At 38.1% G+C, this 15,041-nt stretch overlaps 1 protein-coding gene across 1 annotated transcript in view; it reads right to left on the bottom strand.

Moving 5' to 3' along the window:
* Positions 1–5,525: 5,525 nt before the first annotated feature.
* UGGT2 (UDP-glucose glycoprotein glucosyltransferase 2) overlaps positions 5,526–15,041 on the bottom strand; it is a 78,945-nt gene continuing 69,429 nt past the window's right edge. The window contains exons 32-38 of the mRNA XM_010006352.1: positions 14,871–14,955; positions 14,307–14,489; positions 12,940–13,100; positions 12,529–12,643; positions 8,594–8,710; positions 6,238–6,382; positions 5,526–5,548 (exon numbers count right to left, since the gene is read on the bottom strand). Of these exons, the coding sequence (XP_010004654.1) occupies positions 5,526–5,548; positions 6,238–6,382; positions 8,594–8,710; positions 12,529–12,643; positions 12,940–13,100; positions 14,307–14,489; positions 14,871–14,955 (829 nt within the window). The remainder of the gene's footprint in view (positions 5,549–6,237; positions 6,383–8,593; positions 8,711–12,528; positions 12,644–12,939; positions 13,101–14,306; positions 14,490–14,870; positions 14,956–15,041) is intronic.

Below are 15,041 nucleotides of genomic sequence, written 5' to 3'. Positions count from 1 at the left end.
ATGTGTGGGGAAGCAGAGTTTGCCTTTTTTTTTTATTAGTGGGTGTCTGTAGTGCAATAATGTTCAATAACTGAACATTGAAATAAATGTCTTGGTATTTTGTAAACCCCGAGATGTGCATGAAGCATTGTTGCAATAATTGGCCTATACGTAGATGCAGACTTGGCTTGGTTGAATTCTCTCTGTTTTAATCAACTTAGTTTCCAACTTCGTAAAATGAAGGTGGGGGGGGGTGCATATTTTACTTGATATATGCTTAATACTGATGTATTAACAGATCAGTATTAAAACAGATTCAAAGTGAGCTATTAAGAGCTCACACTTGTGACATATGCAGAAAATGTGTCAGCTTAAACTTTTTTTTTTTTTAATAAGGCTTGTTATTGATTCAGTTTTCAGACCAGTGCTTGGAATAAGAATTATTCTTCTGTTTAGGGCTGTGATCTGTAGGAGCTTTGCTGGAAACAAGCCAGTATAGCATAGCAGGTTAGTTGTATTTAAAAGTGCCTTATTGTAAGGTATTGTTTGTTTGCTCTGTACTACACACTTCTATCCATAGAATAATAAAAAAAAAACAGGAGAATAATTTTTTTTTTCTTTGCCCTCAGCAAATCTCGAAGTAGCAGTTTTATGTTTTAGGAAGGATAAGTAAAGCTAGCAAGAGTTTTATCAAATGTTTCAAATTATAAAATGTCTTTATATAAAATCATAAATCTAAAAAGCAAGAACTGTTTTTTCTAGAACTGTGGGAGTTATTTTATGGTATTTTTCACAATAAAGGTATTTATGATGAAGAGAAAGCACCACAGTGTACTTGTCTGCCCTTCTTTCCTCATCCTGCTCTTCCAAGTTTGATGTTGGAGCTGTGCAGAACTGCAGTAAGAGGCTGCCAAAACCCTGACTTGGGTATGAAAACTTTCCATTTCTTAGGGAGCTGGTGCAGTTGTCAGGCTTTGACAAGTTGGGTACAGAGTGAAGCAGCTTTCAGATCCATCACAGCTGGGTTTCAGAGTTTACCTGCTGGGTAGGTGGGACACAGCTGGTTCCTGCCTGTGGGTGCAGCCCTCTCTTTGCAGCTGAGCTGGGGGCAGGAGTGCAGGGAGGTGGTGAACGGAGTGTAGGGGACACTGCCTGACAAACTGTTCCAGACTGATCCAGGCTCTGCACTGGTGGGGGCAGGATCTGTTGGGATAGGGGCCTGTCCCAGGAAAGCCTCTGGCCCCTTGGTTGCTGGTGATGCCAAGGGGAGGGGAGGAGTCCCCCTCTGCCTTCTCAGGCTGGGACTTCTGGCCAGCCAGCGACTTGGGGAAAAGGAGGTGGGTGGCTGAGGGCATGTGGGCTGTGTAAGAGCAGGGTGTACTCTGAGTTCTAGGCAATTAAGAAAACTATTAAAGACAGTAAATGGGTTTTTTTTTGCTATTTAATCCAGTACATGTTCCAGGAGTTGTTGAGCCTGCAGGAGTTATTTGGGCAGCATCTCTTTCAGATGGACTTCAAGGCCAGCTGAGGCAACAAGAGGCAGGAGGTACACTGCAAAGGCTGAGCCTAGAGGAGGCTGGAGCAGAAGCTGTGTCCTGGCCCTCTGTGCAGTGTGCACTTAAAGCCTGCCAGCAGAACCTGGACCCATCAGTGACTTCTGAAGAAAGTGCTGGCTCACACTCATGCCACAAGGCACTGCTGAGGGCTCCAGCTGCTCACCAATGGAACCCCTGTGCAGCAACATGAGAAACGGATTCAGATCTGTGGTGTCTATAAAGATGACAGTCCTACCTGAGGTTGTGCTGGGCATGTCCACATGTAGGAATGACAGTGTGAATCTGGAAGTCAGCTCCTTATGGGTCATCAAGCCTGTGGGCTGTTTTCTTATCCTTTTCCTTTGAAAATGTTTATCTTAGAGTTCCTGGTTGGAAGCATTTTATTTTACACCTTGGTTTGTGTGTGTACACAGTGGTTGAAGGGTGTGGATGCACACACAGCTGGGTGAGAACAAAGGTGTCCAAGTCTAAATGACAAGGCTTGCAGCTGACAGTGTAACACTGACCACAGAAGGTGAGATGAGATTTTCTTGGGGGAGGGTGGGTGGAAGCAAGGCCTTCTTCAAGAGGCCAGGCTTTATGAAAGGTTTCTTGGTATGGTCTCCCACCCTGTGTCTTTGGAACCCTGTGGTTTAACTGTCAGGTACAAACACTTCAGACTTTGTTGACCTCAGAAAAAGCACAACAGTGAGAGGTGCAGTTATGGTCTAGGAGAGATTCTTGGAAACTCAATTCCACAAGGACGGGGGAAGGCATTGCAGCAAGAGTGCAGGGTTGGTTTTGAGGGTTGTGTGGTTGGGTTTGTTTTTTTTCTTCAGGCTTACAGCTGTAAGTAGAGTGAATATCCAGCTACTGCGAAGAGGGACACACAATGGACCAACAGGAGAAACTACAGGTAGAGCCACAGCAAAGCAGCTGTTTTGCAGGGTTTGTAACATTGCCAAGTTCTGGCAGTTCTCAGAACACTTAAGAGAGGTTTGTATCTTGGCATCATCTTCCTAAATGTGAAGAACTTTTCTATAGGTGGAACTTCCCTACTCCTGTAACTGTGCTTTAGAGGATGCCAGCTGCTTGCTATAGGATAGCTCATGTTAAGGGTGGTAAAGATTGAAAACATTGAGGAAAAAGGTTAAAAGGAACCTTACTGAGAAATATTTTCAATACTAAATTGAAATTTTCAATATGAAAGCTCTGGCATATCAACAATAGTGCAGGAATGTCTGGGTTTGGTCATTTGCTGTTCAACTTACTGGTTGACATTACAAAGAGTAAGATGTAGAAGGACCATGTCATAGTAATATGAAAATAAATTGTATAAACTCTTCAGTTGAACAATTAAAATGTTACTTTGCTTATTTACTGATTTGAACCAGGTTTCTGTAACACTTCTATAATCCAGGATTGTTTTCCTTCCCTTTCACAGGGCAGAGCAAACAGATTGGAAACTAGGAGTAAGCATCCTCTGTGGCTCCAGGTTCTCACCCTACAGCAGATTCCTAGTTGAGAACATTGGTGTTGCTTCCCAGCACAAACACTTGATTCAGATGAAAGACATCTGAGAACTTGCTGTATTTTTTTTGCCTTAGTCTATTAACCAAGCATTTAATGCTTACTGTATTATACAAAAGAGGAGAACAGAAAATATATTTTTCACCAGTGCTGCCTTTAATATTTTGTACAACATGTACAATCTACTGCTTTAATATTAAAAAAATATGCTAAATCAAAGTGCTGCTTTCAAGAGATCTTTGAAGGGCAGTTAGTATATTTGTCAGTCCTCTTTGTTTTATAAACTTATCACTTCAAGAAAGTTTTCCTTCAAAATATTATTGGGCAGGAAAAAGAGAGGCTGTAAAACTTTTTTTACAAGTCCATACAACAGTAGGAAAACATTTAAATCTTCAAAATATGTCCAGCAAATTAACACTTTTAAGAAATTATATACTAATCATTCAAGTAATCTCAAGCAAATACTATTTGAAGAGGCATTTCTTTCTTAAAGCCTGTAGAAGTAATCAAGTTTTTGAAAGAATGGGATGCTACAGATGAAATGAACAACTTTTTATACTGCATAACAAATTTCCAGCATAGTAACAATAAGTAAAGAGCATGTTTCTTAAAAGAGCCTTTAACTCCTGTCTTTAAAAAGTTTCCAAGGTATGTTTCAGGCATGATATTCCAAGACAGATGAATTTGAAATCAGATGAATTTGAAATCAGATCAATTTGAAATGCTGCTGCAGGTAGAACATTAGGATGGAAGTATAAGATTTAAAAAAAACAAACAACAAACAACCAAAAAAAGAATAAGCAGTTGACTAATCATTTTTTTTCTCCAATACCAAGTAACAGTTATTTCCTCATTACACATTGCATTTCTAGTAATAGTGCATGTACATCTGCTAGCTGAATTACAAATCACTCTCTTTGGTATAAAAATATCAGCTTCTCAAAAATATGTTCAAATATGTTCAACCTGCTGCTTGATCTCCTGAAGTAGACATCAGAGAACAGGCCTAACAAAACAGATACTGCAGTGAAATGGGATCATTCAAGAGAAGGGACATTAGTATTAATTGATTATTGCTATTGGGTTACACAGGAAACACTTTGTGGGGTACATACCACACAGAAAATGCCCACAACAGACCTTCTAAAATCTGCATGTGACACAACAAAACTGTTCAAAGTGCAGAAATGTAACATAAATATATATAAATATGTAAACAAATCTTGCATGCCTCATTGCTAGGACTTGAAAAATGGCAGCAAAACATCGTTTTAAACAGTTGCTCTGGCAGTATGAAATTTTAAAAGCTACACCTGAGGACAATGACATAGCATGAAAAACATGCTTCGCTTTTCTTACTACTTATTCACTTATTTGCTGGATGGACGTATGCAACTCATCATGGTCAACCACCTCATGCAAATTCCCTTTTATAATTTCAACCATTTAGACTGAAAGATTGCATTGAGTTGTTCTTGTAAGAATCTGTGGTTATACCCAATCTTCTTTGAAACCAGCACAGCCTAAAAACCAGTCTGTATTTAAGGCACAAGATTTCAGGTTAACAAACAAATTCCCTATTTTCAAATACATGTTGCAAGAACTTTTCACTGCTAATTTTTGTGAGCTCAAATTTATCAGCAGACCATTACAGAAATAGTTTTGTGAGTACAAACTTATAAAATTAGAGGAGACACCACACTGGTAGTAAAACTTTCTCAAGTATTTTATTATTTTAAATTCTAAACAGAATGATGATAATAAAAATTGAGTGGAAGCACCTTTCAGGTGCTGACCTTCTGATACAATGTTTGCTGGTTGGAAAATGACCTTAACCAAAAAACATACTGGAATTTTATGACATACTAGATATAAGTGACCAAAAGGAGTCTTAAGAATCAAAAGTGATTCTTTAAAATGAGTAAGACTGCATCAATCCTGCATAATCAATGAGAAATGACACTTGTGCTTCAGCAAGCTTCAAAGTTGACTTAGATTCATGTGGTCTAAATTACACAAGCTGATTTTTCATGTAGTGTCTTTCCTACACTGAGATTTCTTCTTGTGATTTCTCCAGGGGCAAAACTATGGATGTACAACCAAAATCCTTTGTATTTAAATGCATTAGCTTAATGCAGGTAATAGGCACAAACCAGTGTTCATGTACATATTGAATGTGTGTGTCCTTCTCCAGGCTGACACAATCCATCTTTGAAGAGCTGAACAAACACATTGTTCCTTTATTCCAAAATCCTCTGGGCAAACTTATCTTTTATTGGAGGAAAAGAAAACCACTCTACACTGGTTTAAAAAGGAGTGAAATCGAGTACCTGTGGATTTCTCCTTTTTAAATAACAGTAATAAAATATTTGACTCCACATTAAAGAAGGTACCAAATAGTGCCAAGGCAGCAGCTGGAACTTCCCTTCAGCCCCTCGCAGAAGACCACTGAGCTGTCAGCACTGCTGTTCACAGGCTGTGCTAAAGTTCATCGTGCTTAAGACCTGTAGCCAAAAGGGGAAAAAATACAAAAATCAGTTACATAAAGACTTAATGACTAGTTTTGTAAAACGTGGAGAAACCCCTAACTTTCCACATACTGCTAGTCAGTCAACTAGCAGCATGAACTTCATTTTTGGAGCCTCACTAAATGTTAACTATGAGCTTTCACAAATAAGACAAGGAAGAATTCTTTATAGCCCAAAGTGACATTGCTCCTTGGCTCAAGACTTACATATTTATTTGTTAAACTTGTTACTCAACTGTGAGTGCCGAGATCCCCATTTCTTTGGTTTTGCATTACTGCAAAGTTAAGTCAAGTCTTACTGCAAGTCTTGTGAGGGTGTTTTGGGTTTTTTTCAATGCTATTCAACTAACTCAGTTAAAAAAAAAAATAGTAAAAAATGAAACTAAAATATATTGGTAAACTAAAATACTGTGTAGTCTGGTGTGAAAAGGCCCTACACAGATGAGACAAGAGTGAGAAATGCAAAGGCAAATTAATAGAGACTCAGTTACCCAATGCTTAGCAGACATTAGCTTTAGACTCATTTAGTGAGGTCTAGGCTAACGTGCCCTTTGGAATATTTGTGGCTCAAATACAGTATTTGTGCCTACTGACCCCAATCTTAATCTCAACTGTATTAATACTTTTTTTTTTTAAAGCTAACAGATGAATATGCATGTAAATTACCTTTTTGGAAGAACGATGTTACGTTTTTCTTCTCAGTTTCAATTTCTTGTATTAACTTTCGTATCTCCGAGTCATAGTCAACCCATTCGGGAACTATCCGGGCAGCAGCTTTTAATTTTGGTTCTTTGGTTTGGGGATTGTTGCACTGAAAATTCAAACCAAACTAGATGTAAAAACAAAGCACATGTGAAAATACCACCTTTCTGAGGTGGTATTTAACTAAAATCATGTTGTCAGCTTTTACATTTTCATCGTAGGGCAGTGTGTAAGATCAGCTACCTTGATGTTAATAATAAAAACAACTCAAAACAACACACAAACCAAATTGTAAATAAACCCTGTTTAAATAACTCAAAACATTTTACTGTAAATACATTTTATTTTTCCATGTGATCCTGACTATGGATAGCAGGGGCACAGCTAGCACAAGACTACTAAGATAGATAAAAGAAAGTAATCAGCATATTGAAATGGAATTTTGATAAGGTTTTTATTGAGTTTGTGATGCTTCCCCTAGTGTTGTCTAGAAAATTGATTACTTCCATAAAATAACATAAATGGAAGTCACAATAAAATGTGATACATGACAATAGGGGATTGAGGATTGTACTGGGACCGGTGTTGTTCAACATCTTCATCAACGACCTGGATGAGGGTATAGAATGTACCCTCAGCAAGTTTTCTGATGACACTAAGCTGGGAGGAGTGGCTGACACACCAGAAGGCTGTGCTGCCATTCAGAGAGACTTAGATAGGTTGGAGAGTTGGGCGGGGAGAAACATGATGAAATTCAACAAGGGGAAGTGCAGAGTTTTACATTTGGGGAAGAACAACACCATGTCCCAGTACAGGTTGGGGGCTGAACTGCTGGAGAGTAGTGTAGGTGAAAGAGACCTGGGGGTCCTGGTAGACAGGAGGATGACCATGAGCCAGCAATGTGCCCTTGTGGCCAAGAAGGCCAATGGCATCCTGGGGTGCATTAGAAAGGGTGTGGTTAGTAGGTCAAGAGAGGTTCTCCTCCCCCTCTATTCTGCATTGGTGAGGCCACATCTGGAGTATTGTGTCCAGTTCTGGGCCCCTCAGTTCAAGAAGGACAGGGAACTGCTTGAAAGAGTCCAGCGCAGAGCTACAAAGATGATTAAGGGAGTGGAACATCTCCCTTATGAGGAAAGGCTGAGGGAGCTGGGTCTCTTGAGCTTGGAGAAAAGGAGACTGAGGGGTGACCTCATCAATGGTTACAAATACGTAAGGGGTGAGTGTCAGGGGGACGGAGTTAGGCTTTTCTCAGTGATGACCAGTGATAGGACAAGGGGTAATGGGTGTAAATTGGAGCATAGGAGGTTCAAGGTGAATATCCAAAAAAAATATTTTTACTGTAAGAGTGACAGAGCACTGGAACAGACTGCCCAGGGAGGTTGTGGAGTCTCCTTCACTGGAGACATTCAAAACCCACCTGGGTGAGTTCCTGTGTGATGTACTCTAGGTGACCCTGCTTTGGCAGGGGGGTTGGACTAGATGATCTTTCAAGGTCCCTTCCAGCCCCTAAGATTCTATGATTCTATGAGAGGAGGTCTAGTGACTTAATTTCAGTCTTTCTTGAACAGAGAGCACCCATCTTTAGTGCACAAAACCCCCCTTGTTTTAGCAACTGTAAAGACACAAAGAAAACAAAAGTATCTGCACATTATCTGCCCCAGGTTCCAACTGTCCTTTTTTTCTTCAGATTTGTGTCTCTGACCTATCACTTCCAGTATGTGGGGGTTGTCACAAAATGAGAATGAGGGAAAAAATGGGATGGGGGCAATATGCACACAGAAGAACATTTGCTGTGTTTCAGTTCCCAAAGACAGACACTTCCTTCTGTCTCCTCAACATTACACTTTTTAAGCTGTGCTTTATCTCCTGTTTATAGTGGTGAAATGGACAGAGAAAATCACAACAGCATGAAGTTCTCTAACACAGCAGGTTCTGGAGGAACCTCCATTGTAGGGAGGGCAGCAGCACCACACAATACCCAGCTAACAGGACTTGAGAGTTCCACTAACCTGGCAGCACATGGAAACAGGGTAAGGCAAATACATGCACAGGTGTGCAACCCCCCCAGTCCTGTCTAGTTACAGAAAGTGACATTTAATTTTGGGGTACAGGTTTCAGCTTTAATATTTGTACATTTGGAACAGAGCAAGTGGGAGTGGTCTCAGAGGAAAGGAGAAAAGTTGCTGTATTTCAGGAGAAGTTGTGTCCCAGTGCATTCCAGCAAGGCTGCCGTGACATCACACACACGCATCTCAAAAGCCACAGAAATTATAGCAAAGGTTTTAATCTGTAAAACTAATTTAACTCAGAATCAACTCACCAAGTCTATTGTTTTAGCCTTTTTCTTGGATTCATCATCACACCAGGTTTCACACCAAAGCCATTCCTGAGGCAGAGACTTAATAGCTACTTGATGAATCATATTATTGGGAAGATCCTGTACAAATTTTGTAAAATCATACATTAGCATTGAATTTAATGTAATTGGTTATCATGCAAATACTTAAAAGCAGAGTGTATTTGCCTATTATTATTTCTGCAAATCTCTTTTTGTTTCCTTCTTCTTACATTTCCTTCTAAGTGGTCACCTAGTTCTTCTTCAAGTAGATTCAAAATTCGGTCATGCTCATTTGGATGGCCAGTTCCACCTCTCATTTCTCAAGGAATTTTTTCTTGTACTTTTTTCTGTCCTTTCTTAGCTTGACATAAGCAGCACTACTGGTTGATAGTGTGGTTCAGAGACTGCACGTCATACTGTAAATACTACCAAGCAGAATTACACTGTGTGAAATTATTAGAGCAAAACAACCATCTTTCCATTCCTCAAATCTGAAAACAAAAAAAGCTCAAAAGCCACTACTCTAAATTTAGACTTCTGGGAAAAAAAGATCCCAGAAACATGAACGTGAAAAGGAAAAGGTATTAAACTGCTACTCTGGCTATCTTCCCACTTACAAGATTATTATTATTGTTTTTAAAAAATCTTTATTATGTATTCAAGTACTCTCATCATGAAAACTTTGAACCAATATCTTGCTGCATGTAGGAAACAGGGTTCACAAAGGAGAAAAACCTCAGGTGACCCTACAGTGCAGGTAGCCTGGCCAGAGCTAAAAATAACTGGTGAAAGTGATAAATCAGTCATAAGCTCCTTCACATGTGCAACCCCTATGTGATATTTTAAAACATAAATGCCAGTACTCAAATAAGCATTAATCACATCTTAGTTTGCCAATTCTCATTGCTAAGTAGCTGGATTATGAAAGGCATATGATTTAATTCAAATAGAGACATTAGTACAGGAAAATTACATCATATGTAAGTATACTGAGAGTCAAGACATTAAACATTAACTTAAATTCTATTAATTTTTAGAAGATAAAATAAATGACTTATCAGCATGAGAAAAAATGGTTAGTGTTCTGTTGTGTCTCTCTGACAGCCTAAATTTCACAATCCCTCAGTGACTACATTAACTCTCCAAGTTGTGAATTTACAAATTGTTATACAAAGTAGAAAGTAGAAAGACAAGTGCTAGTTCCATGATTTAAAGTAAACAGAAGAAAACAAAAATCTAAATGTTTCTTATCCTTTCAAAAGGCAGTGATTTATCCTCAGAAACACTAAAATAAATCTGGAAAAATCAAAGGGAAAATATTCATAAATCAGAAAAATAAATGAACAAGGGTAAGACCAGATTGTTTTTACAGTCAGTGCGAAAATTCTATTTCATTCAAAATATGTAAATGTAAATTGGTGAAATGGAAGTCCTCTAGACTTTCAGAAACAACATTTAAAAGTTGTTCTTCCATTTAATTTACAATACAACTGCTTTCATATTTAGTCAGATAACCTACACTATTTTCAAGTGGGACTCCTCTACAGCTGCATTGAGAAATATGAAAACATTGCCTCTCTGCAAAAGAGTCAGCCTTACCTTCCTTTCTGCTGATTTTTATTCTTTAACAGCAAGATGGTTAATTATTCATTTTTTAATGATTTGCTAGTAGTACAAATTAATGTCAAGTATTTGTTTTGTGATCTATATAGACATCTCCATGATTCTCTTTTAAAAGTACAGTTAACTACACTGTACTGAAAGTCTAGTTTCTATTGTGCAATTTTTTTTCCCTGGGAGTTATTTACTTATTCTCCTTGGCATTTTAAATTACTTTTTCCCCACTCTATCCACTTCTGTTCTGTGGTTTATATTTTCATAATCTTAACTACCACCCATGAAGGCAACAATGCTGGCAGATCAGCAAAGAGCTGAGATTGCTTCTTGTTTGAGAAGGGCAAGGAGCACCCCAATCATATTTTTTAAATAAAAATTTAAAAAATTATTATAATGCTTCCTTATCAGTAGATAAAAGCTCTCCAGTGTTCTTGTAAATATATTTCACTGTCGTTTGTCTTTGTAGCAATGTTGCTGTATTTGGTGTAAGTAGTAGCAATAAAGATAGAAAGTGATTCCTATCAATAGAGTCAGAAAGCAGATTACTATGAAAATATTACTTTGAAATATTTCTCTTTCCCAAATACATCAAATTCCACTCCACAGTGATTTAGCTACCTTCATGCCTGCTCTCAGCACTGCTGTGCTGAGGGAGGGGTAGGTGGCATTGAAGTGGCTTTTCATTTGATGCAACAGGCTTATAAGAGATATATGCTATCATGTATTAATGCTGTAATTGAAAATAAAAGAATATTAAAATGGAAAGGTATAATTTATTTATATTTTAAGAACATTAGCTCAACGTAAGTACTATTTCTAAAAAGCAGCATTATGGTGGAAACCCTGAAACCAGCTTCTGAACCTTAAAGATCTTTCTGAAAGACTCCTTGTAAGACTACACTTGAAAAGCACACAGCTCTGGCACATCAGGGCTCTCTACGTGTGTGATACAGGGCAAATAATTCCTTCTGTCGTCCAGAAAAGAGGGAGAAAATCTGACTCTTGCTGTTGTATCAGTCTTTTGCTCTTAACAGTTACAGCTTAAGGCTACTCCAACTCCCCAAGTTCAGTCTAGTATGAGTTGGTAGGGTAGCTGTATTTCTGCTTTTCTTTGTTCAGTATCATAAGAACTGCTGCCTTCATCTTTTAGTTTTATTTCTGGAAAACACACAAGTGGCAATCATGTACATATGTAAGAGGGAGAAACTTGCTTGCAGAGTAAGAGAGTGGAATGCAGGCACTGAGAGAGATGGGCTTTGCTACTACGGGATCCCTCTGCTGCTACAGACAGGTAAAACCCTTTACTGCTTTAGAAATTCCACAAGGAAAATTACAAAACTGGAGGCAATCTGACTTAGGAAGCCTTCCAAAGCTCCCCCCAAGAGAGACATAAATAAAAAGTATTATTTGCTCAGGCAGAAATCAGATTAGCTGCATTATCCATCTTCTGCTACATTAAAGAACCTCTATGACAGAAGAAAATAACACATTTAAGCACCTTCTTGTACAAGTGGAATCTACTTACATGCTCATGACTTGCACCCTGACTTATCCCACCTAGCTTTAAAATTTGGTGGAATTACATAAATGAAGACTACAGTCACCACAGGTTCACCATATACAGCAACCACTGGCTGCATCAGCAGTTAGCTTACAGAAAGTAAATTTACATTCATCATTGAAAAAAAGAAGGTAGGAAAAAGCTCTCACTAAATAAGAATATAATTATGATTATCAGAATATAGGATTACTTTTAGAAAAACAGCAATTCACATAGAACAAGTGCAAATTAAGGACAGCAGTCCTCAATGATGGGCTTTAAAATTTGGTGGAATTACATAAATGAAGACTACAGTCACCACAGGTTCACCATATACAGCAACCACTGGCTGCATCAGCAGTTAGCTTACAGAAAGTAAATTTACATTCATCATTGAAAAAAAGAAGGTAGGAAAAAGCTCTCACTAAATAAGAATATAATTATGATTATCAGAATATAGGATTACTTTTAGAAAAACAGCAATTCACATAGAACAAGTGCAAATTAAGGACAGCAGTCCTCAATGATGGTTTTCTCCTCTTTTTTTTTTTTTTCATATTAAACAGTTACTTAAAGTAATCACCATTTAGTGTCCACTTTCCTGAACTGTGCCCGTACACACACACCTGAAAACGGGATCCAACAGCAGGAAAGGGCAAATGGCTTCAGAACTATGTAACATACACACACTGAGATACAAAATCATCCCATGCAGATTGAGAAAGACAATGAAACCCGAACTGCCTAAAGCCTCACATACCTGATCTAGATTTGAGAGACTGTTGGGATCCTGACTAAGAGCCTGGTACTGGCCCCGAAGCCTGTCTCCTGCTGCAATCTTCCTGAACTTCTTAAGATCCACAACATATAAGGCACTACAAAGGTAAGAATAAGAATTAAGATGGGTGTTTCACCTTCTTTTTGATAACGTTAATACAAATAACAAGAAACCCAAACGTGCTTCAATCCTAGAGGAGTATTTTGTTAATGAAGGGGCTGAAGCTACAACAGAGAAGTGAAATCAACACGGCATCAGAATTCATGCCTTACTCATCTCTTACTGAGGACGACTATAGGGCAACTGCTTTTGAATGCCTCAGTGATCAATTCCAAGACCCAGACTTTAATCAAATTCACAAACAGCACAAAAACGTGTAAGGAGTCTTCCTACCTAATATGGTATTTCCTTTTCCCAAGATGTGATGCCCAGTACCCCGATTTCCAGAACCGGTAACCATCCATTTCTTTACGACTGTCACAGAAAGGTGTGTATCCATAGGGAGCTCCATTTAGATCTAGGTCTCTGAGCTCTTTTAGGTCACTTCTCACAATCTAAATAAAAATGTATTCATTTTAATTATTTAATACTCTTTTTAAGGTGTGCATATGAGGGTAGTTAATCACAGCAAGCTTCCCAAACTGTAATCCTAATTTAGAAAACAAACCTGAGACACTAAACAGTGGATTATTGACAAAGTATCCTACTGGAATCATATTTAACACATTATTGTTCAGGGAAAAAAAAAGAAAAGTGTTTATTCTGTGACCATCTGTGACACACACTTAAGAAAATTAAATAAAACAAGTAAAATATTGATAATTCATAGACCAGTATTTCTGGCTGCCTAATGTTAAATACAGGAACAGACCTTTCAAAATCTACTGAGATTACTAAAATCTAATTACTAAAAGTATCTTCCTCTTTGCTACATAACTTGGGCACTCCAGAAGTGTTACATCATCTGAAGAATCTTTGTAACTACTAGTAAAATACTTTTAAATATAGGTTATAAAATGTCCTTTATTTATGAATTAATCATTCTTCCACCAAGCTCCACTGATCTAATTTATCAGTGGTAAAAATAAATTCCTACCTGTTTCAGAGTAGAGAGAAAACTCTACAGTACTTGGGAGAGACAACCAGTGCTACTACTGTCTCCAGATGAAATTGCACAAAGTTGCAGTCTGCATTGCTACATCTAAATTTTATTTATTCTCAAGCTTTGGAAAAGGACCAAAATACCTACTACTTGTTCTGAGGTTTTTAATAAGCTTTTGACAGACTCTTCAATATCTCTTCTGTTTGAGACAGCATCTCTTTCAGCATATTACACAGTGTTCATTTCTGAGTGAAAGACTGCACACAAATTTAAGAAAAATGGAGACAGGATTCACGTTGAAAAATTTGATCCGTCTAGTTCAGATGGTCTAAACTGGTCACCTCAGACTCCTTCTGCAGGGCAGAAGCCCTCTCACCATTGGTCCAGAGACTGGCTCACTCAAATATGCCTTAGATGAAATGCACCTGTAATATCCCACATCTCTCTCCTCAGGTGCCTTTTTCTCTCTCTCTCCACGGGCAACTCCATGTGGTGAGAATCTTCATTTCTACACAGCTGAAGGCAAGTGAAATGACTGCACTGCATGTTCTGCAGCGTCACTGGTTCTGCTCGTACAACTGGCCTCAGGGAGGGAAAAGGGATCAGTTGAAGCCTAACTGAATTCCTCATGCATTCATACAGCTCTAGTTTTTCTCACCTGGTCGGCATCGACAAATATTATTTTATCCACAGCCAGAGGGAAAAGAACATCCAAAAAAAGGATTTTGTAGCCCCAGATAATTCTTTGTTTTTCTGTCTGTTGATGAAGCCAGCGGGGCCACTTATACTGTACTAACTCATACTTGAAACCATACTTGTTAGCCATGTGAGGAATAACATCCTAGAGGAAGAAGCAGAAAACTATTAGTTCCACATGTATGTGGTTCACCAGGATTCAAAAGGAACACCATTACTGACCACACCATTTCTTATTTTAAAGTGTTTCTTTAGTTCTAGAAGTATTCTCAGCTAGCCAAACATAAATAACATTTCTTTCAAGATCTTGGAGACTAGCAGAAGAGAAGTTATTATAATATGCCCCTGGCTTACAGGAAAGAAGAACCTTATACATGAGACTTTTCAAACTATTGGTATTTAACACACTCGGAGATAATTTCCAACTGTGAAAATGTAGCTTGAACTGTATAATGACTCAAATGTGATTTAAAAAAATATTAAAATTTTAAAGAAAAAAGGAATAACAGGAAGATGTTTCCCCTACCTTAAATGTTGGGGAGAGATAGTTTTTCAGAAACCAAAATTTAACTGGTGTTTTTGTATGACGTAGGACAGAAAGCATCATAATTCTGTGGAAATATAAGTCTATAATAAACAAACAAATACACACAGGTCATTACATTTCAACTGCACCTAAAAGGTGCTAAAATTTTTC

Source organism: Chaetura pelagica, unplaced genomic scaffold (assembly GCF_000747805.2).
Source record: "Chaetura pelagica isolate M959 unplaced genomic scaffold, ChaPel_1.0 scaffold29, whole genome shotgun sequence".
NCBI lineage: Eukaryota > Metazoa > Chordata > Aves > Apodiformes > Apodidae > Chaetura > Chaetura pelagica.
The sequence above is the reverse complement of the archived record's forward strand: the minus strand, read 5'-3'. Positions and strand labels throughout refer to the sequence as shown.